At 41.1% G+C, this 23,570-nt stretch overlaps 1 protein-coding gene across 2 annotated transcripts; it reads right to left on the bottom strand.

Moving 5' to 3' along the window:
- Positions 1-444: 444 nt before the first annotated feature.
- Positions 445-22,722, bottom strand: MAPK6 (mitogen-activated protein kinase 6). 2 transcript variants are annotated; one of them, XM_006270145.4, is made up of 6 exons: positions 22,570-22,716; positions 15,564-16,758; positions 13,763-13,907; positions 4,872-5,036; positions 3,667-3,868; positions 445-2,829 (listed from the first exon to the last, which is right to left on the bottom strand). In XM_006270145.4, exons 2-6 carry the CDS (start codon positions 16,116-16,118, stop codon positions 1,731-1,733), a joined length of 2,166 nt encoding a protein of 721 aa, XP_006270207.1. In that variant the 5' UTR covers positions 16,119-16,758; positions 22,570-22,716; the 3' UTR covers positions 445-1,730. The 2 variants fall into 2 exon arrangements, with proteins under 2 accessions (XP_006270207.1, XP_019333237.1); XM_019477692.2 differs by lacking the exons at positions 445-2,829; positions 3,667-3,868; positions 4,872-5,036 and adding an exon at positions 12,747-12,886 and having other exon boundaries at positions 22,570-22,722.
- Positions 22,723-23,570: the final 848 nt, after the last annotated feature.

Below are 23,570 nucleotides of genomic sequence, written 5' to 3'. Positions count from 1 at the left end.
TTATTTGGTTCATTAACACACAGGCAATGGAAGTTTTGTGATGTGCAATACATAAAAATAATATATTTAAAAACAATTACAGCTGCTATTAGATAGTATTCCAAAAAAGAGCACACACTTAAACCTGCAGTTTAGTTTGAAGTAAAAACCGTAGAAAGTTCAGGTTTTATGCTAATTACGCCAACACTGATCTGAAGTCACAAATTGTACCCAGGGGAGAAGCAAAACAAATTCCTAAGCTGCAACAGCAAATATAAGAGAGTCTGAACTGGATCCACTTTCCCCTTCCCTTAAAACAAACAAGCAAACCATCCAGTTGTTACATTAATCTGGAAACACTGGGGGGGCAGGCAGATAGGCTTGGCCCGTTGCAAAGTAATGGTGATACCTAATGATGTTACCAAGCAGTTGGTAATTTTCGTTGTACAAAGAGAGAGACAGAAGTCATTTTTGCTGGCCATGTTTTATTTCTTTTGTTTTAAACAGGGGAGCCAATGATACATACAGTATCCCAAAAAAACCCAGAAGGTAAAAACAAAATTTTCAGAAGACTGAGATGCTACATGCTACATTTAACCTAATTTTATTCATGCTTGCTCTGGGGGTGGGAATCATTCAGTAAAAACATACAGTAAAAACAAAATGTCTCACCATATAGAACTTTTAACCTACAGTAATGTTGTACCTTAATTATTTCCATGCACACAACTAATGTTACAAAATTTTTTTTTTAAAAATGAACACAATTAAGACTTCTAGGAGCATTTTATAATAAAGCAATTCCTAATTTCTTTGTAGAGAGATGAAGCACCTCCAAATGACAAATTCCTATACACAGTGAGTGCTTTACTTAAAATGAAAACTTAAAAAAAAAACCAACACAACTTGATGTATTGGGCAGCCTCAGAATAAGCTGATGTTATTAAATATCCAGCTATGTAGGCAATAAACCATAGTGCTAAACAAAAACCTAGCATTTGAAAAGTAACTTCAAAAAATTAAGTTGACTTTCTATAATTAGAGAAATATACTTATCTGCTAAAATAAATAAAAGTGCTGCATATTAACACTTCACTATAAAGAATGCATACCAGGACATTTATAAATATCAAATGATTTTTCAGTAAGAACAGCTACTACAATAATGCTGGCTAAATAGAAGTGCATAATGAGAAGCACTATGGGTGGTTAATGTTTTGCCACATACTGCTGTTACCTTGAGGTAGATAACACATGCGTACCAAATTCTGCGTTCATTTTCAGTTGCTGCTGGTATCATGTGTCTAAGAAATGTGTACAGTATGAAAAACTCTAAAATACACATGAATGAAAAAATGTTTCAGGGAAAAAAATATAGATATTTTCATGCAATTATGTACAGTCTCACTGTGTAAATTTAAAGGCAAGATTCTTTTTCTGCAAAACATGGACAACTGTTTTACTGAGAGAATGTTTTTACTTGGTTTAGTGCATTTTTTGTTTCCTCCTGCATGTTGCATTATTTTGCTCTATTTAATTTTGTGTGCAAACGACATGCCAGTTTAAAAACAAAACTAACTTATGTATAGAAAGTAATTCTGGATTGTAAAAACAATGGTAAACAGAAAGCTAATGAAATCCATACCAAAATTACACCATCTGATTCAAGTAAAAAAAAAAAATTACTTACACTAGTAATTAAAAAAAAGACAAACATCTCATGAATACAAAAGAAATGTCTGCTGAGTGTTTTAGTTTAGATGTTTTAGAATGCTGCTGTATGTTTTATGGGGAATTTGGGGAGACGATTTCATAGAAGAAGGCGTTAACGTGGCCTGAATTGATTTAAGTGGTGAACCAACAGGGCTGTGAAACTGAGGAATACCTATAGCCTCAAGCTGCTTGTTAAAGAGAAATTCCCCGCTGTTACTAAGAAAATTCTCTTCTCTTTCCTTCTCCCCAAGCTTCCCATCTTCACCTGGCTCAGTTTCTAACATTTCAGCATCTTCTTTCTTGCTAAATAATTTGTCCAAATAACTGGTGTAAGTATTTTCTTTCTCAATTTGTTCATCTTTCCTTACTTCGCAACAAAATTGGTCTATGAGGAAGCATTCTTCCCCACCACTCACAAACTGGCTATCCAAAGAAGTTTGGTGCAGAGCTTCCAACTGTGCTAGATTAGCCATTCCTTTTTCTTCTTTCTCTCTGCTTACTGACTTTGATATTAAGCCTTTCAATTCTAGTTGAGACACTGAGCTATTCAAGTCATTTAATTTATCAACATCAGTAGACTTGTGTTGTAAACTAAGCTGAATGGTTCCTGCTATAAATGAATCAAAGTCAAACCCTTGATTCTTCTCCCTTTCTTTTTCAACAAGCTGCTGTGAAGCTTCCTCAAGAGCTATCTGAGCCTTCACCAATCCATTCTTTTCACATTTGGACTTGCCTTTCTTATCAGACTTCTCTTTGCTCTGTTCCTTCCAGTTAGAAAGATCTATAATAAGCTTGGGCTCATAGTAATGGTTAACTTCACTATCTCGCCAAACTAAATTATCTAGGTATGAAGATGACCTCATTTTGTAATTACAAGTGTGGCTACATTCCAGATCACAGTACTTGTTTTCATGATGATCTGGATATTGCCAGCAAGGCTCAGTAGAGAAGTGGGTATCAAAAGCAGGATCCTCCAGATATTTTTCACGATCTCCATCCAGATATTTGCGAGGATCTATCTGCACTTCTTCTTCATCAGTGACATCAGAAAGAGCCCTTGGATCACGCTGAACTTCATCAGCTTCATAGTTATTATGAATAGGCCATTCGTGTTCTGAAAACTGACTTTCATGATATCTGCAATAATTAATTTCCTAGTGTTAGTGAATAAAAAAGCAGCCATAATCCTTACAAGTTATCCCCAAAAAATATGGTTTAAGAATAAGTTACTGTTTACAATAACATAAAACCCAGTTAGGTAACTTGAGCATCTATATTTTTGATATATATATTTTAAATGCAGCCTGATTAAACCAGTTATATATGAATGTCTCCAAGTATTTTAAAACCCCAACTATACGTTATTCTAATTTATAGTTTAGCAATCTTTTGGATATTTCCTGGGGGGGTATAGGGGAGACGTCAGAAATCTTATCAGAAGTATTTATTTTTAGGTGAAGACTTTTTTTTTTGGCTATATTAATGTTGAGATCCCAGACCTTTACAAGTATATTTACAGATTATACGAAAGAAAAGTTTGAATTTCTGACAGTGATGAACTTATGTCTAACAGGCTTGAAAAGCAAATGGTTTTAATGCAAAGAGCAGACATATTTATTATGTGATAGATGAACTGCAGAGTCACAAATAAGGATATCCAAGTTAGTCTTTGTACTTTACTTCTAGAAATTCTTTTTAAAAAATGCATAGAGATGTTACTCGTAGTAAAATTATTTTCCTCAAGTTAATTCAAGAAGTCAGTCAAAAAGGATTTAGTATGCACGTGGGACAGGGCGAAGCAAGGAATTTAACCCAGGAGTACCGTACTCTTTTTTTTTTTTTTCCCTCCAGTATCTACTGTTTTAAAATAGGTATTTCCAGCATCTCAGGTACAGCCTGGTTTTAGGCTCGAGGAGGATTTATGGTTCAGACCCAAGACAATTCACTGTATCCCGTGATTTGGAATAAATGTACCTTTCCCAATTATAAATGTGGCTGTGACTTTCATCCATCAGTAGAATATCATCAACCTCATCTTCAATGTGAAAAGGATGACTTGAAATGGGCTCATCTGTTGGAAAGGAGTAAATGCTCATATAAGGATGGGACAAAGCTTCTTCTGCTGTCAATCGATCCATGGGACTAAAAGTCAAAATTTGCTTCAGAAAGTCCAGTGCTGCAGAGAATTAAAAAAAAGTCATCAGAAACCAGAGGCTGAGAATTCCTATGCTTGAAAACAACTACAAAGCAGAGTCTTATTCCTCTCACATGTGCTTGAATGTGTTAAAGATTGCTGAAAATATTGCGGCTGTAAAGATGACAGAATCACGAACATAATTATTTTAAGACTAAACTACCAGCTGATCAGATTAATACAGTACAAAATATTGTCTGCACTTGTCTGTCTTATCTGGAAAAGTAGAGGCCAAACACAGTCTAGTTATTACTAGTGATCTGTGATAGCCAAATAATTCCTTTAAGTTTTAAAAGCTTAGGGTAGACTGTAAGTCAAGTCAGTGCACGCTACTGATTTCCACACCAAGCAATGACTGTCAGAGAGGCAGAAACAAAGATTCAAGAAAGCTCTTAAACAGAACTTCGCTCTTTTGACTAAGTAGTGCCCCAAAATGTTTTTTCAAAATAACATGGCATACATTTCTGATTTCATTCCTTTATTTATCTATCTTCAAAAGACTAGTTTCAACATAAAACAAGCCCTCCAGATAGGCGGGTAGCATACAGCTCTCTAAGTAGGTATGTAATACTGTATAAGAAGCCACACTAAAACGCCTCCAGCTGCAGTGGGTCTCTAACCATTTGGACAAACAGACCATAATGAACCCTGAAAATTTCTCAAGCATTTTTTTTTTAAATAAACAAACTACCTGGAACGGATTTTGAGGAAGGGAATAACTGAAGTGATCTATAGACTAGTTAAATGCCACTTTATATGACCTTGTGGACCACAGTTTGGGAACATGGGTCTAGCAATCCTAGCCCAGAGAATGGGCGAGAGCCAAATGTGTGATGGGGGATAATAGTACAGATTCTGCTACCAAATGAAACTTGTTTGTAATACATGATCAAGCTTATGCTAAAATTATTCACTGTAAAAGTCTTTTTACCGTGGATTTTAAAATAGAGACTAAAATTTTTTATTTTTTTTTTTAACTACTTACCTTCAGGGCTGATGCCTGGAAGGAGCTGCGTTAAAGGTCTGTGTGGCTCAGTCATATCGTTTTTAATGTAAACTGGTATTACAGTGAGAAGCTCCTGACGGTCCTCCTCATGCACAACAGGAATTGATTCTAGAATTAGCTGCATCTGTTCAAGTTCATGTGCACCTAAACATTAACCAGGGAAATGGACAAGATAGGATTTATATCCCAAACAACATGTCTGATAAATCCAATTCTTCAGGGATGCAGTTAACTAATCCAGTAGTACTACACTCCAAACTTTCCATAGATGTGAATCCAAACAGGAGGCTCAAAGGACAGTGAGATGTGTTTATGCCAATTACACACAATAATGATATAGAAGTGCCTTTAAAATAAAGATTGTGGCTATTTTTAAGAGCAGCCATGGACATGGATCCATTGAACACTTACTACATTAGAAGCAATCATTTCTACTGATCAGTGATTTCCCCCCCACAAATGTACAAAGATGAATCCATACTTGCTCCTGCAAGCTGACAAATTACTTATATATTACCATAATAGATGGGGATTTGTAAAGTTTTATATTAAGTCATAGAAACATGACTAGTTCAAAGTAAGTTAAATTGTAAACACATCATGAGAACTGTTTTGCATTTGACAAAACTGGTAGTTTCCCTAATGAACAGCTGCAACTATTTTACGCTTTTCAGCTAAAATTAAAGGAGCAATGGTTTTGAGTCCTTTGAGAATTTTTCAAGACCCTTTTAATTCTCAATGGATCAAGAAACACAACAGAGGAAATGTCACTACAAAGGACCACTTCCACCCAAATGCTTATCACAGAATAAGCTTCAATACTTTTTGCTAAAAGAAACAAACAAGAAGTCAAAAACAAGAACAAACCTTAAGACAACTGGTTTTGTGCAGAGAAGTCAGTGGGGTCAGACACACAATGTGTTAGCACTAATCTACTGGCAAGCCCTAGGGCCACTACAGGGATTTGTGGCATGATGGCTTATGTGGATTCTGCAAAGGGCTTTCTACTATGTATTGATAGGCAATTTTATAAAAAAAGAGAATCCACTAAAATAAACCTCACTGACTCCTACATTCTCCTCTGATTGAAATTAGTAAAATAATGCGTATAGTTAATTGAAAAAATGAAAGCACTGTTCTGTCAGTGAATTACGAGTGCAAACTACTTAAAATAAACCAGCAGACACTAACCCACATGCAATCTACTGGAAATCAGAACTATTATGAAATGTTGCCATTTCATAGCCCTCTTTACCTTCAGATGAAATCACCAGCTCTTTCCCCTCTCTACATGAAATACTAGTTTAAATACTTGCAAACATGAATGCAAATACATGTCTATTCCAATAGACATGATATACTACCTCTAACAATCTTCTAAAAGTTCTTTTGTCTTTCCACCACTACCACCGATATAATACGTCTCCTATTCTCCTTTTCCTTGCATTAAATATTTAATTCTAGGAAACAAAATTCAATTCCTGAGGTAAAATTTGGAAGTAGAGGTAGCCAAAGAAAATTAAAGAACAACCTAGTTAAGAACTATAAAGAATAATTTCCTAATCAAAACAGCACTTTTCACGTCAGCATCTCAATTAACTTGACTTCTAATACTTTGCCTGTTTCCCCCTTCTCACCTAACTGGAGAGATTACATGTCCCTTATTCAGGAAACTAAGATGATACCCAACAACTGAACTACATCTTCAAGTGAGTTCTAGAATTGCTGCTTAATCTGATATCATAGGCACAAGTTCTTATAAAAGCTTGTGGACCATGGAATTCTCCCCTATCAAGTCTGAATCAAAACTTAGAATGTATGACTGCTGTCTCCAAATACAAGTGCTAAGTGCTTTCAAACATTTGGCTTCTAGCAATTTTCATTTGGCTGTTATTTGGGGGAAAAAACATCCAAGAAACCCCAAGTAATCCTTCTGCAGTTATCACCATGGAATAAATAACTCCACAAGAAATATTTTAGTCTTGAAAAAATATGCATACAAGTTTTCTCAAGATCAGTGACAAGAGAACTGTCCTAGGAAGCAACTGCCTTTTATAGGGAAACCAGAGGTACGAGATGTTTTTACCAAACTGCAGACTGATAGCCACTTTAAACTTCCAGTTCACCAAAATCTTTGCACCTCTAACCAAAAGATTTCCTATACTTTGCTGCTCCAAGTAAACACACAGAGGTCTTCAAATATGTGCCATACTCCTATTAAATATGGCTTGCAAACACAGAAAAGATGTGGATTACCTCAGATGTCTATACATGAATGCGCAGAACCTGGGAAACAAGCAGGAAGAATTGCAAGTCCTTGCACAGTCACAAAACTATAATGTGACTGGAATAACAGAGGCTTGGTGGGAGCTTGCATGACTGAAGCACTGTCATGGATGGATGCAAACTGTTCAAGAAGAACAGGCAGGAAAGAATAGGAGGAGTCACACTTTATGGAAAATAGCTGTACGATTGCTCAGAGCTCCAGTATGAAACTGGACATTGACTTGTGGAAAGTCTCTGGGTTGGGGTCAGAGAGGAGAGCAACAAGGGTGATGTTGTGGAGGGGGTCTGTTATAGAAAACCAGACCAAAAGGATGAGGTGGATGAGGCTTTCTTCAGACAGCTAGCAGAAGTTTCCAGATCACAGGCCCTGGTTCTCAAAGGGCAGTGGTTTTTAACCTTTTTTGTAGCAGGACCCATTTGTAAACATCAATGGCCAGTCCTGACCCAGTGCCTGCTACTCCTAACCTGCTGCCCCCAGGCCCCAGCGTGTGGGTGGGAGGCAGCCACACAGTCCCTCGCAGGCTGGAACTCTGCCAGCCTGCAAGGGAAAAGCCATGGTTTCTCACGTTCTCTTTCAAAGGAGAATCCATTTTTAAAAGTTTGTTCGCAACTCTTTCATATATTCTTGTGCCCCACTTTTGGGTTGCGACCCACAGGTTGAGAAACACTGTCATAGAGGACTACAATTGCCCTGGCATCTGCTGGGAGGGCAACACAGCAGTGTGCAGGCAATCCAGGAAGTTTTTGTAGCGTGTTGGTGACAATTTCCTGGTGCAAGTGCTGAAACAGCCAACTAGGGACTGTGCTCTTCTTGACCTGATGCTCACAAACAGGGAAGAATGGCTGGGGCAGGCAGCAGTGGATGGCAACTTGGGCAGCAGTGACCACAACATGATTGAGTTAAAGATATGGAGAAAAGGAAGTAAGGGGAGCAGCAAAGTAAGGAAGCTGGACTTCAGAAAGGCACACTTCGACTCACTCTCAGTGGCCAACAATGAGATGCCTCGATAGTTTCCGCAATCAGTTCCGTCCCCCTTCTTGAAGATTGTTAGTATTGCCTTGACTGTTACTATCTAGGCATCCCTTAGGTTGGGTAGGATTTTTCCTTGTTCCAGATTTTAAGGATGAGGACATGAAGCTGACATGCAAGTTGTTCTCCTGAAAATGTCTGTAGGTATTCTGTCAACACTGACTGCCTTGTTATTCTTTGTTTTCCTGATGGCACCTCCGACCTCTGCCAGGGTAGGTGGCAATACGAGGTCTTCTCTGGTTGCTTTTTGTGGAAAGTTGTTGATCTTATCTTCATTGACAGCTGAGTCATGATTTAGAAGGTCCTGGAAATGTCCTTTCCAGTGAGCACTGATGGACTTGTTGTCTTTCAGGAGTGTTGTTCTATCCTTTGATCTTAGAGGATTAAGGCCTTGAGTGCTAGGGCTGTAGGCAGTTTTGGTAGCACTGAAGCAGCCACGAGCGTCACAGATGTCAGCAACACGTTGGATTTCTTTTGATTTCTGTATCCACCACTCATTCTTCAGTTCTTGTGTTCTCCTCTGCACCTCTGATGTTGCTTGTTGGTGTGCATTTTTCTTGATGACAGAGTTGAAGTCATTCTGCCAGGCACAGAAAGCTTTCACTTTCCTGTTGATGAGACCTTGAATTTCAGTGTCATTTTCATCAAAACAGTCTTGATGTTTCCTGGTCTTGTATCCTATGGTATTTTCACAGGATGAGAGAACAGCTGTCTTGAGTGCTGTCCAGGAGTTGGTCCTAGGGACAGTTTTGTTCAATATCTTCATCAATGACCTGAAAGATGGCACAACGTGCACCCTCAGCAAGTCTGCAGATTACACCAAACTGGAGGGAGTAGTAGCTATACTGAAGGATAGGGTTAGGACTCAGAGAGACCTAGCGAAATTGGAGGGCTGGACCAAAAGAAAAACTCATGAGGTTCAATAAGGACAAGTGCAAAGTCCTGCACTTAAGCCAGAACAATCACATGCACTGGTACAGGCTGGGGGCCGACTGGCTAAGCAGGAACTCTGCAAAAAAGAATCTGGGAGTTATGGTGGACAATAAGCTGAATATAAGACCAACAGTGTGCCCTTGTTGCCAAGAAGGGAAACAGCATACTGGGCTGCATTAGTAAGAATGTTGCCAGTAGATCAAGGGAAGTGATTATCTCCTTATGTTTGCAGTGGTAAAACCACATCTGGAATACAGTTTACAGATTGGGGCCTCCCACTACAGAATGGATGTGGACAAACTGGAGCAAGTGCAAGTCCAGCAAAGGGCAACAAAAATGGTTAGGGAGCTAGGTCACATGACTTCTGAGGTGAGGTGGAGGGAAGTGGGCTTATTTAGTCTAGAGAAAGGAAGACTGAGGAATGCTGTTATTAAATGCCTGCCAACTACCTGAAGGCGGGTTCCAAAGAAGACAGAGACAAGAACAAGAAGCAATTGTTTCAAGTTGCAGCAAGGGAAGTTTAAAATTAGATATTAGGAAAAACTTCCTGACTAGGAGGGTAGACATTATCCAGAGAGGTTGTGGAAGTTCTATGTTTGGACGTTTTTAAGACCTGGCTAGACAAAGTCTTGGCTGGGATGATCAAGTGGGGGATTGTCCTGCTTTGAGCAGGTGGTTGGACTAGATGACCTCCTATGTTCCCTTCCAACCCTAATTTTTTAAGATTCTATGAACAAAGTGTCACTGGGTAAGCAGGACGTCATGCAGTTCCTCTTTTGTAACCCTCCACATTTTAATCACCTGCTCAACTTAGCTGCTTTCATTTAACAAATGTGTTGTTGTAGCTACTACACATTCCATTCACACAAGGTAAAAGTTGTCTTCTACTATATTAAGATCTGCACAGCAGTCAAATTTTTCACTAGTCCCTTATAATTTAATCCATTCTTTCCATTTAAAAAACACATCGTATCTGGACATATCCTTAAGCTTGGCATTTAAGCCAAGCAAACCTAAGATATAACAAAAAAGTCTCTAAATTAATGAGAAAAGCAGACAGTATAATAGCCAACCTCTGGCCTGTCTTTGGAACATGATCTTCCACCAAAAATCAAAAGGGCAAAAAGGAAACTAAAGTGGGTTTTCAAGCTTTGTGAGGGTATATGGTAGATAAATAACTTTTCTACCAGCAAAAAGCTAGCAAAGGAGAGAAAGAGATGAAAGGTAAAATGTTGCCATCTAGCCAGACAGGAGTGGGGAGTTCCAGAAACCAATCAAATCTTGTCTATTTATGATAAAGTTTGGTTTGTTCTTCAATATATACTGAACATGAATGTGATCAAGTGATCTTTGACCAATGAAGTAGCAGCAAATAAGACTGATTGCATAAGTGGGGTCTAACCTACAGTTCTAGGGGCCAAGGGATGATTCATACTAGAGCTACAAATGTATTCAGATTTTCTTTGCACTTTTCAAAACAAACAAGACACTGAGTAACTGAAACAGACATAGCTGCATTTATGACATGTCAGATAAGAGAAAAAGTTTAATATTTTTGTTTAATCTTCTGGGAAAGGGCTAGACCAGGGCTGTCCAACCAACAGCCCATGAAGGGCTAAATTGCAATTCCCAGGCTCCCAATCAGCCACCCCTCCCATGGGGCAAGGGTCTTCCTGATGCAGTGGGGCTGTCTGGGTGCATAGTGCAGCAGGGAGGGAAAAGGTGGCCATGGAGGTACATGGTGTTAGCAGAGGGATGTGAGATATACGCAGGGGAAGCAGAGAAGGGGTGCCCAGTACAGTGGGTGATACACAGTGCAGAGGGGCACAAGTGCACACATTTCAGCAGGAAAAAGTACTGGGGTGAACAGTACAACATAGGGACATGCAGTACAGGAGCACGTGGTATGGTGGACAGATGGGCAGTGCAAGGGGGGGGGAGGGGGCATGGTGGAGGGATGCACAATGCAGCAGTGGGGATGCTGAGGTGTGCAGCCCCCAGCCACTTACAAGTGGAACAGCTCAGGCCTAGACAATAGGATTACTTTAAATAGTAGCAACTCTATCAGTCATGATATATAGCAACTGCATTCATGCTCCCAACACTAGTTGGGCCCTTCCCCCAATTCTGTCCCTTATGTTTTCCAATAAAAAGTTGACTAACTTCTTTCAGCCAAAACAAACAGTACTCACATAAGCTTTCCATCCCAAGCATTAAATATTTTGCTATTAAGAGACATACCCCAATTCCAGCTGGCTGGTGTTCACACTCCAGTGTACTGACTACAGAAGACCCTCACCATTTGCGAGGGATCCGTTCTAGAGATCCCCGCCAATAGCGAAATCTGCAAATACTGATGGGGTTCCCTGTCAGATCCCACAGCCGCCCCCTGTTCCCCCACTGCAAGAGGCTGGAGGCACGGGGCTCGCCCGCAGTGCCCGTGGACTGACTGTGGCTGCCTCCGGGGACAAAGATGCTGCTGCCGCCTCTCTCCCCATCCCCAGTGTTTGCTCTCCACCCGCCCAGCTCCGACTTCCCTCTGCCCACCTGGCTCTGCTCTCCCTGGCTCTGCCCTCCTCCGCCCCGCGCAGCACTCCATGCCTGTCTTAAGTGCAGAGGCTGGAGCTTGGTGCAGCCCCAGAGGGAGCCATGGTGGCACTCGCCCCGACCCACCCAGTTGGCGCAGTGCACCGTGAATAGTCGAATTCGCAATTAGCCAATTTGAGAATAGTGAGGGTTTCCTCTACTTCCAGGACACACATTTTTAGAGAGTGGCAGATCTAAATTTAATCGCTTATTCCTAGACTTTTTTCAAAGCTATAATATTCTACTAGTGGCATTTTAAAGGGCAAAAGACTTATATTAACTATATTGAGGTATGAAGCTAAGAATTTCTATGGAGGGGCCTGATTTTCCCATACTGAAAAAAAACTGTTATGCCTACAACTAAAACCCCTGAATGGACTTTGTGATTTTTGGGACCGCTGCATTACATCGTTTGTATGCTTGATTGTTATGCTGGGGGAAGGCAATTTGTGAAACATCAGTTTAGTTCTCAGAGGTTAAGAGCTTGCACTCTACATGAGTAGGAAAAATTCCTGGATATTACCAGCTCTGCTAGCACGACCTGCAGAATCTGTGAGTACAGGCAGCTCTGTGAAAAATCAATAGGCGTCCTACAGAAAATAATGTCTTCTCTAAAGAACTAGAGCACCCAAAGTGGGGTGCAACGTTGCCTTAAAACAGGCAGCTAGGAATTTCCCTAACTCAAGGAGTTCCTGCTTGGCAAAGTCAGGTCAGGGCACTCTTCCAGCCCACCCTGTGTTGAGGCTTGAGCCAGGAAAAGGGGTAGGTAACTGTGGTAGATACTAAATCTGAGAATCCCTACTAGTCATGGCCCCTCAGGTCCATTTATCACATACTGTGGACTGCTGCAACCCATATCAGCTCTGGGAAGAAACAAAGGTTGCTTAAAGACTCCTGCCTTTCAGTCACAGTGACAGCAAGAGTTCTGACAGACCCAGATATCCATGCCTAGGGTAGGTGTACAATGTATCCACAGTTCTCCCAAGAAGTGATGTTCCTAACCATGCCTGCTCACCTGAGGCTGCTCTTCAGATGTCTAGCTCTGGCATGCTGGAGAGCTTCCAAAGCAGTTTCACCAGTGCATTTCTAGCATGGTGCACATAAACAAGGAAGTGCTGCAGAGGTAGTGCAGATAGGCCTCTAGTTTACTTTGGAACTGCTGAGAATATAGGCACAACTTGGAAACATGCTTTTAACAATTTCCTGGTACAAATTATACAGCTCAACACACATTTAGACCAAATTCCTTGTTTAGAATAGTATGGAGACCCCTTCTGACATTCTGCACTACTTACTCCATTAGAAGCAGCAAGAAGATTAAAATTAGGTGGAAAACAGTGCAGATGTAGGGAAATAATTCTTCCAGCTAAGTGAATTTATATCAATTATAAAATTATTTAAATAAATCTGTGCAAATACATTCAATTCCACTGAAATGCTAAATTATACCAGCCAAGGAAAGAAGTACAACATGAAATGGGATTAAAATGAATCAATCTATCTAGCACTATACCTTCAAAGTCACTGGACAGGGACTACCTGCCAGATATTATTTATAAAAATAATTTTTCAGCAAGGAGATGTTTAAAATCCCAGCTTTAAACAACCTTAACTTTGGAACTGCTATAACAAAACAAAGTTCAACTACAAAACTTAAGTAAGTGAGCAGTACATTCTTTGAGATGCCGCAAGCATTTTACAATGCCTACAAACTCCTTCAGAAGTTCTTAGATAAAAACTGCTAATGTGAATTAAGAGATAAAAGATTCCAAATTAACTTAATTTCTTGAAGTAATTTTAATTAGTAGATATCCAAAGTGTAGAATTAAATATACAAACTATATGCTATGTGGAAAAGTTAATGTTACCATGAGCAATTTCACTGTTATCCTTGGCTGTTTGTTGTTTTAGTAGGATATATGCAACAGCCTTGGATAGGCAAAAGTAAGTGCTCATAAGTAGCATACTTACATGTTACCACTGACATTTTACAGCTGAGTTCACATAACACACACACACACAAACTCCTACCAACCTGCAAAGAGGGTTTTCCCAGTCAGCATTTCAGCAAAGATGCAACCTGCAGCCCACATATCAATGGCTTTAGTGTAGTTGTTAGGAGAAAGTAAGAGACGGGGTGATCTGTACCATTTAGTAACCAATCCTTCAGAAAGGTGGCCCTAAGGAGGAAAATAAAAAGCTTACTTGTATTTTCAAGGGGAAAAAAAATCACTTTCACTGTTTCAGATTTTAACCCAAACTTCCAGCAATAAAAAGGACAGTATTAGTCCTCTTGTTCCATCAACCATGCTTGCTTTGTGTGGTGCGCTAAACATACCAATAACACATATTTTATCAGCAATTTGAAAATGTGTTCAAATGGCTTGTAACAAACTCCAAGCTTAACCTTGAAAAGGCTATTTTATAAGATTATTGTAAACAGCACGATGGGGATTGTTTCTGAATCGACTACAACATGATTTAAATAACACGTATACAATGCTATTTATTAGTCAAGTAAGGTACAGCTGCAAAAAAAAAAATCCCTTATTCCCAAACGTTAAGTTAATGAAGAGGTACTAATGAACTCCCCTCTGAGACATTAAGCAGGAAGATTATACTACCTCTAATAAATCCCAGCAAGTAGTCACATTTGTACACTGGGGATGCACGTGTATTTTAAGCTCCTTTAAAGCTCCTGTACTTTTGCATCTATGCACTGTTCTTAAAGCCTAATTGAGGCTTTTGTTCATCACCTACATACTGTTCTTTTAAAAGGTCAGGGTAAAATTCTAATCCCAAATATGTACTTGAAGTTGCCCCAAGGAATTAAAGAGTTAGGAAATATCTGTTCCCTCCCCCCACCTAGTAAGTTTCTGGTGATAAAATTAAGTGGAATAAAAAGAAATTTTAAAAATCTCATCCTGTGCATTTACCAACATTCTAATTAAAAACATTTATTTAACTGTAATTTTTCTATGGAAAAAGCTTAAAGCTGATCAGGACCTTCAGAGGCCAGACAGGATGCGAGGCATCAGAAGTTGAACCTTCAACCTCAGAACACTGAAGTTAGGACACTTGGGACATTGGATTAAATAGCAATTAGCATTTACACGTGACATTATCAATTTTTATCTACCAGTTTTGCTGACCAAGGGACAAGAGCAGCAACTTTGGCACATGTGAAAAAAAAGTTATCAATCCACAAACAATGGTCTAAAGCAGGAATGTCAAACGTACAGCCCATGAGCTGGATCTGGCCCATGGGTCTCTAGACTGAACCCACATACCGCATGGGGAATGCACTGGCCATGGCATGTGGCACAAAAGGTCAATCCAGGATGCACTGTGAATGTGGTGTCCATGCCTGACCAAGTTGGGCTGTACCAGAACCAGTGGACAGGGCAAGTCTAGTGCGCACTGAACGCAGCAAATGCCCCGTGTCAACCCCTCATGCTGCAGGCAGCACGTGCCAGGCCCAGGGCTCATGCTGTGGACAGCACAGGAGTTTGGTCTATGGTCCTATGCACTGTGTGCAAAGCAAATGCCAGAGCAGGGTAGGCATGTGCTGCCTGTGGTGCACAGCCTGCAAGCTCCACCACAGGTGCTACACACAACACAGAGGATCAGTTCCAATCTGGTCTCCAGACTAACCCAGCAACCCACATGCATCTCACAGGGCCAGATGAGTTTGACACCTCTGGTCTAAAGCATTCTGGTGGTGAGTATCACTTAAATTCCTAGACAACAGATGATAGTTGTAGCTTATTCAATACAAGGAAAGAAGCCCAAACCAAGATGGCTAGGTTATATGGAGATCACTATTCTCTGCATACCTTGTGGGAATAATGAGGATCCATGATCCGTGCAAGACCAAAATCACCAATCTTCAGCACCAAGTCTTCAGTATTAATGAAAAGATTAGCTGGTTTGAGATCTCTGTGCAGAACGTTTGCAGAGTGAATATACTTAAGCCCACGTAGCAGCTGGTACATGAAAAGCCTGGCATGCTCTTCCAGTAAAGGGCCCTGCTCTAGCAGATTAGCCAGATCTGTCTCCATGTACTCTTGGACAATGTAAACACAGTTCAATTCTGTAAGGGAGCCCACATCATCTGTTAACTGGCTTCCATTGGGACCAAGAATTTCAAATAGTTTCACAATGTTATCATGGTCAAGTCTTCTAATAATTTTGATCTCACGTAGAGCATGTTTAACACTCTGGGGATCTGTAAGGACAATTTTCTTGATAGCCACTCTTTTGTCACAGTCAACATCGACAGCAGAAAAAACTAAGCCATTTCCACCACAGCCCAGTGCTTTCAAGTCCACATACCGTGAGCCCAGATCAAAACCATGAATGTTCATGAGACTTTCAAACTTTTCTGCCATTTCGAAATATTTATGATTTTTCCTCTTAAACTATCAAGCTTCTGTAAACACGCAGAGACACTTCCACTGGTATTGAAGGAAAGATCTTACAGAAAGGGAAAAGAAAACCTCGGCTTTAACTGCAAGATGGTTTCTTGACACTCTCATTGCATTATTAGCCAACCAGGCCTGTTGTGTCCCCTTTAATATAGAGCTCAGCAGCTCTGTAACTCCAACTGAGCATAAGATAGAAAGATTGCAGCATTCATAGTTCAAGAAAGGTGCAGCATCTCTGCAGACATTAAAGAAAATACTCACAAGAAACTCAAACGGAATGAAATGACATACTATGCACTTAGCTCTACTGTGCTAAACTGGTTAACATTTAACAAAAATATGAATAAATATGCACGTAATAGGCTTCTATTAACATCCTCCTCCTCACAGTGCAGATACATTCAGTGTTGGACTGGTCCTGAGCAGCGTCATTCTCTGGTGCTGGTAAGCACTATTTTTTCTTCCTTTTTTTCTCCTTTGTTTACAGTCTAAACGGGAAACTGGCAGCTCTTGATTTACAAAAGATGCCTTCTGTTAATGATCAGGTGGCTCCAGCTCACCACAATCACAATCAAAGCTACCATCCATTTTATTCCGTGACAACCTGAAAAGAGAGAAAACAGAAAATTTCCAATATTACCCAGAGATCCTTTCAAGTCTGCTGCAGACAAGCTGCATCCCACAAGTAACTGTCTTTCACTGTCTAATTTCAAAAAGGGAAAACAACCATATTTTAATAACTAGAATTAACATGTCCTCTGTGTACTCTGGAAAGATTAACACTGACTTCAGCCACCAATCTACTTCTCAATTACTTTCCTATGTTTTTAATAATATATCATGCTAGCAGCAATAAAGTCAAAGATAGCAATTAGATTTGGATAAAGAAAAAATAAATGTAGCATATATTTTGACAATTTTCTAGGAAGACCACCTTCCATTGTAGCAAGATCAACAGCAACCATTTTAATTATAATATTCCACTGCTCATTTGTAAAGTTTTGAAAAATTCCCTGTCATTATACTATAATATATATTTTATTATTTTTATGGTTGAGTGCAATTTTTCTAGACTAGGCAAAAGGAAACCATTTAGGCACCCCAAAGTCAAGCAGAAAAACACCCTGCTTTTTTATATACAAAAAGGCATCCTCTGAAACAGCAAACATATGTACATAATCCTCAATGAGAAAGATGTACTTCACAAAGTGTTTTCCACATAATATATGGCTATAAAGTAAACTTACAGACATCCGCATACAGAACAATTGTGGGCAACAGATAGAAGCAGCCTAGTTCCAGTTAACAGCAAGCAGGTAAGCTCATTTTTGTGTGGCCATTCTCCCCCCTCCATGGTGCACCTTGTCTCTAAGACTGTCTCTGGTGCCGCAAGGATGAAGGCCTTCTCCACTTTATGAACTCCAGTGCACGACTGGCATTTTTAAAACATGCGATTATTGGATAACAGACTTCTGCTTCTATACTTTCAACCCAGAATAAACTGGGTCTTTACAGCATGGGAAATTTCTATTTGCTTTGTCACTGATAGAGAGGTAACAGGACAATTGTTCCAAGAACTGGTAAGCCTGTATGACCTATCAGGTGGCTATCTAGAAAAATCCAAATCCTTATCATTTTGTATGAATATGATTTCACATTGATTGATGGGTTTCACTTTTCATATTCTCCCTTCCCCAAATCTCCTGTTGCAAAAGCCCTGAAGAAAAACCTTTGTTTTGGGAGGTATCAGAAAGTATCCAATACTACTTCAAGGATTAAATCACATATTCATTCCAGATACCAGAAGGAAAAGAACACACAGCACAGATCACATCACAAACCAGGTTATCAACAAGCCCTTCACTAACACTTCTGGCACCTCTAAGCCTCACTAGTTTTCAGATCAGTATTATGTTCCGCTATCATGAATTCAATCCGTTTGGGGGGGGAAGGGAACATAGTAACTTTCTTGGTGCACTTTGCCACTCTCTGCAGTAACGGTGTAATCATTAAGGCCAGAAGTAATTTTTTTCTTCTGTTTTGTTTTAAACTCTTGGTATCCCAAAGAAGGGCAACCCAACTGCTGCCTCTTTAAAATGAATATAACTTAGTTCACTTCAATACAATACATGCAGCATGTAACTTTTATTTAAAAGATGACTACATACTGGCTCCATGTTGCCAGCCTTGATATTAACTTAAAAATAACAAAAGTTCCTCCAACAAGCTTCATTATTTTAAAGTTATAGTTGCTCAAGTGTGTAACAACACCAGTGTGTTAATACTACACCAAAGAAATCATAAGACCAAACAAAACTGGTCTCCAAACATTAGCTAACATATTAGCATAGCAAAACAGACAGGTTGTTAATAAACCGATTACCACAACTTTAAATACTGGCCTTTTAGCTTGTTAAAACAATATGAATAGAAACATTAAAAAGTTTTTTTTTTAATGGCCTAAGATTGGAGAGTGTAATCAACTTACTTTGCTATACATTATAAGAAGGTACTAAGGTTAATAATTTGAAGATGCCTGCTGGGTTCATTACAAATACAGGTCACAGATAACTAAAAATTCACTAACATGCATATGCTTATCTGATATGATCATTAAGAATGCCACCATTACTGAACTGAATGCATTAGTGAATATTTATGCACCAATGAGTTTTAAGAGACCAGCAAGCTGATCCTCTGAGTGAGGATTTTATTGTACAGTATAAGTTAATATTCCTTTCTTCTTTTAGTGTATTGATACAGTTCATTTAAGCAAATCTCAATCTCTTGTGAACTAAGCATATGCACAAAACTAATTACCAACTGAATGGAAAATGATTTGAGCACTAGTTATGACTTTAAAACTCTTAAATTTACTTGTATATACTAGCTACCAGAGGTCACAATACTTTAAACATTTATTGCTCTACCTTTAAGCTCATTTTCCAGTTATAATAGAATTTGACCCTACCACAATGATCCTTTGCATTAAGATGATGTATCATCTTTTCTACATAAGAAGCCAAAGTTACATTCTAGTGTTACTTAGCCCAGGGTGAAACAAGGACCGTCAAGCTCTTCGATGCGTCTTAACTCTCAAGAAACATCTTAGTGAATTGAGTCAATCAAGGTTTCAGCTTAGAGAACGCTGTCCTGTCCCCAGTCTAAATATTATTTTACAGTACATACCTTACTGCTAATGCATGTATATCTAGTCACCTACATAGACAGCTTTGGCTTGTCAGGAAATAACTGACTCAGTCTTAGAAAAATTGATTTAAAGTTCTGCCTGCAAGCCAATCCAATCCACTAAGGATTTACTTTCCTTTAAATATTTTTACAACTACTATGAAGATTCAGTTTTGCAGCTGTAATTCAGTGTCCATCAAGTCTTTCATGAAAACAAGGCATAAAGGCAGGTGCTGCAGAATCACCTTAAGAAACCTGTTTTTATATGTTCAGGTAATATAAAAATACCTGAGTATTCTTATAGGGTCTCTTGTCCCCCAGCTAAAATGTCAAGTTTTTTATGCACAGCAACATAACAGCCCACATACAAGGTACAAGAAGATTTATGTTCTATCAAGTACCTATATTTTCAGTAGGTTTCACTAAAGAGGAAGATATCTAGCAAGTCCCTGGGAAAAAGAGTAAGGAAGCAAGATTTGCTCATCTTCCCACCATCATCTCAAGACTTTCTTTCATATTCTCAGTTTGGTGCACGGTGAGAACAGAGTCACCAGTTAACTGTTGTATTTTAAGTGAAAAGGAAGTTGCAGACTAGTGCCTCCTCTAGTGGCCAGCAAGACAACTAACAACATTCATTTTTTCAGCTACAAATTAAATCCTTGCATTTGCTATTAAGACTGGAACGGTTCAAAGGATCATAAGAAATGAAGGAGAGGAAAAAACAAAATAAGTAAACCCACCCTTCCTTAGAGTTAGTATATGTCTCAGTAAAGTGAAAGGGCAACAAATTATCTGGAACTTCACTCTTTTCAACTCCCAAATAACCTCAAATGAAGCATCAGGATTGGTTCTTTAAACCTTCAGTTTACTTTTTCAGTCCTGCCTTTTACATTTTATTTCTCATAAAATTTAAGATTTTATAATCTTTTAGACTTGTCAAAAGACACTTAGACACCTGTTGCTATCACACTGCAAACCTATATTTTGAGCAGTCAGTCCAACAGAACTCTCTCAAAATTCCACATAAAGAAGGATGTATGGAACTAGTGACAATGACACAAAAAGCAACCTGTTGCTATTCTTTTTTCAGCATAAATATTCAGTGCATCTTGTACAATTATTCAAGAACAGAACAGGCATACTAAAGATGACTTTGTATGTTAAATATACCAAAACACAGCACACTGTGGAGGAGTAAAGGCCAGATTTTACCATATTTAGTACATGTGGAGATCATTCTTGGGCTCTACTATTTACTGTTGGACTATTTGCAATGTACAGTACCGTCCAAGATAATTACTTAAGTAGGGATCTTATAACTCCACTCTCCCCAAACAGAAAAGCATCAATTAATTAGAAAATGACAATCTTTGTACAATCATATTTTACATAAAAGTCATCTCTGAAAAAATTCAGCCAAGAAGTGAGCTACAGGAAAACCACCTTCCTTGAAACTGTCAGTACTGCTGAGCTGACATCTACACAACTGACACCACTTTTAAAGACTAACAACATTTCTGCAAGGGAAATTGTATTTTTCAGTAGCAATAAGAAACAAAGAGAGCCACTACTCTTAAGTATTACATATAGCTTTCGCTAAAAATGCCAAGTGTTATATCAGCTATTTGCTGTTTCAGAATTCTTAGTTAGACTGCAAGATGCAACTTAATATAAGTTTATGTTGATGGTTTAATGATCACGTAGTAACACAAAAGGAAAAACACAAGACTAAAGAGTTATCTAGAGGAAGCTATTATACAACGTGCTAAACCCTACCCTATCCCTTCAATTATAAAAATACAGAACACATATGTATTTTTTTTTAGATCAGCCACGTTGCAGTTAGTAGGCATAGGCAGAGTGAGTCATCGTGGAACTCATGAAACTGCTGCTTTTCTAAAGCCTCCTACTAACTCCCTACAGTTATGGAGCTGTAAGCTAACAGCAGATGTTACTATTAGCTTATCAATTCTTGCAACAATTAATAGGTGTCAGAAAACCCTTTTTGGAACAAACACCAATATTTAGAGAGCGTTAGTTTAATTTAATGAAAACAGTCACTATTCTAAGAGTTCTAGAGGACCCTGAACAAGTTAACCTTTGCTAGAAAACCACCTTGCAAACTGCTGTTAAATCTACTGTTTAACCGAGACGTGATTTTTACCAGCATCTCAAGAAGCATCTGAAGTCTGATCACAGCGCTATGCATTCATGCTTGTTCTCTACATTTCAAGTGCACTTTCCGCTACCCATTTTCAGTGTCAAATTGCATGACTACAGCTTAAAATCTGTTTTATGTCACCACTTTCTGGAATTTGTAAAGGGACAGTAAAGTTTGTTTCAGGCCATCACAATGCAATATATTCTGGGTTTTTTTGCTGGCAGCCGTACCTGGAATACCGTCTGCCCTGGCTCAACCACAACGAAACGCATCTTTCTTCACAATACAGCTCAATTTTACCACTCCAAGGCTAACCAGGAATGAGACTGAATTGAGAAGAAAGAGCCACTGCTTTGACCATTACTACATTGGTTGCGTCTTTTAAAGATTATTTTCATGGGCATTATCTTGCCTGGATTTTAAGGCTACTTAAAAGATGGTGAAATCATTGTTTCTCCTCAGGGGATGCCCGGAGGACCCTCCCTCTCCCCACAGCCCCTGGCCCTACCAGCACCCCGGCCGGGGGAGGGGACCCTGAGGGATGCTCAGCCCGGGCCAGGAGGCAGCGCCCTGCCCCCACAGCCCGGCCCGCCAGGAGCGGCAGACAAAGAGGCTTCACTAACCAAGGGCAAAACTTGGGAGTTCAAAGGAGCCCAACCTCGGCCCCCCCCCCACCCGGTCCCTGCCCTTCAGGGTGACACGTCCACGTCCAGGTCCAGGGGGTTTTGACACCGCACGGTCAGTGGCCCCATCCCGCCCGGACCTGTTGAAGGCGCGGGGCGAGCGGGGCTCCCCGCGGAGGGGGCGGCCGCGAGGCCCGGCTCCCGCCCGCCCAGCGTCCTCGCGGCCCCGGCACGCGGCTCCCCGGCCTTCCCCGGCCCGGCGCCGCCGCAGTGCGGAGGAGGCCGCGCGGCCGCGGGGGGCGGGGAGGGGGGCACGGGCCGCGCCGGAAACAAAGCGCCTTTGTGTGGCGGAGCCCGCCCGGCCCTGCCCGGCCCGCGACCCCCGCCCGCTCGCTCGCTCGCCCGCCCGCCCGCCCGCCGCCGGCGCCATTGCCGCACTCACGGGGCGTCCCCGGCTCATTGGGGGGCTGCGCTGCACCGACCGCGGGACTCCCCGGCCCCGAGCACCGTCTCCGCGCGGGCTCCCGCCTGCCTCGCGCCCGCCGCCGCCGCAGCCATGTAACCCGGCTCCGGGGGCAGAGAGGGGAAGGGAGCGGCGGCACCGCCCTCGGGGCGGGACCGGGCCGGGCTCCGCCTCCCGGGGAAGCGCCGCCTCAGGGCGAGAGGGAGAGGGCGCCGCCGCCGAGACTCGACTCCCCGCCCCGCCCCGCCCCGCCGGCGGTTACCTCAGGAGCCCGCCGGCCGGCGCGCACGCGGCCCGTTGTGCTCGGCAGGCGCCTACCCGGGCGGGGGCGCTCTCGCAGCCCGCGAGGTCACAGTGCTTTTGTGCCACGAGGCGCCTGCTGCCCTGGGATGGGCCCCACGAGGGCTCCCAGGGTCAGGGGGCCAAGAAGTTTGTGCCCAGACACGACCCTTGTCCCGGGGTGGCTCCTCGAACCCCCCGGGAGAGCCAGGCGGGCACCTGCCGAGCCCAAGAACTGCTCTGCCCCAGGACAAGCGCTGGCATAAGTGATCCTAGGGCGGGTCTGCTCCCAGCCTCCAAGAAAAAGCAAATGACCTCCTCAACCAAGACCCCGCATTTGAAGGAGGCCCTGGCACTGCAGCCTAGCGCCTTTCTGCTCTTACCCCTGGCGCTGCCTTTGCCCAGGAGCAGGAGGAAGGCAGGCCCTGGGGTTGCTTTCAAGCTGGTCTTGGTCGCTTTACAGATGCTTCCCTGCTGGATGAGGACGTGGGTTTATAGCAGCCTTTTGCTAGGCAGAGCCATTTTGCTTAGGGAACTAGCACAAGATAGAAAAGGGCTTTTGTGGCACATGTCTCTGTTAACTCTTTGCCACTCTACCAGCACACTTTTTCTAGTTTAGACCTAGCCTGGTGGTTACTAAGACAAAGAAAATACACATAGATAGAGAAATAACTATACAGAAGATGGAAGGGCAAGGCTGA

The sequence above is a fragment of the Alligator mississippiensis genome, chromosome 11, assembly GCF_030867095.1.
Source record: "Alligator mississippiensis isolate rAllMis1 chromosome 11, rAllMis1, whole genome shotgun sequence".
Classification (NCBI taxonomy): Eukaryota; Metazoa; Chordata; order Crocodylia; family Alligatoridae; genus Alligator; species Alligator mississippiensis.
The sequence above is the reverse complement of the archived record's forward strand: the minus strand, read 5'-3'. Positions and strand labels throughout refer to the sequence as shown.

Excerpts from the sequence above, each read along its gene's own strand:
- MAPK6 (XM_006270145.4), bottom strand. The coding sequence starts at position 16,118 with ATGGCAGAAAAGTTTGAAAGTCTCATGAACATTCATGGTTTTGATCTG. Across the intron at positions 13,908-15,563 it reads ATCCTCATTATTCCCACAAG|GGCCACCTTTCTGAAGGATT; the intron begins GTATGCAGAGAA and ends TTTCCTCCTTAG. Across the intron at positions 5,037-13,762 it reads TGGGAAAACCCTCTTTGCAG|GTGCACATGAACTTGAACAG; the intron begins GTTGGTAGGAGT and ends GTTAATGTTTAG.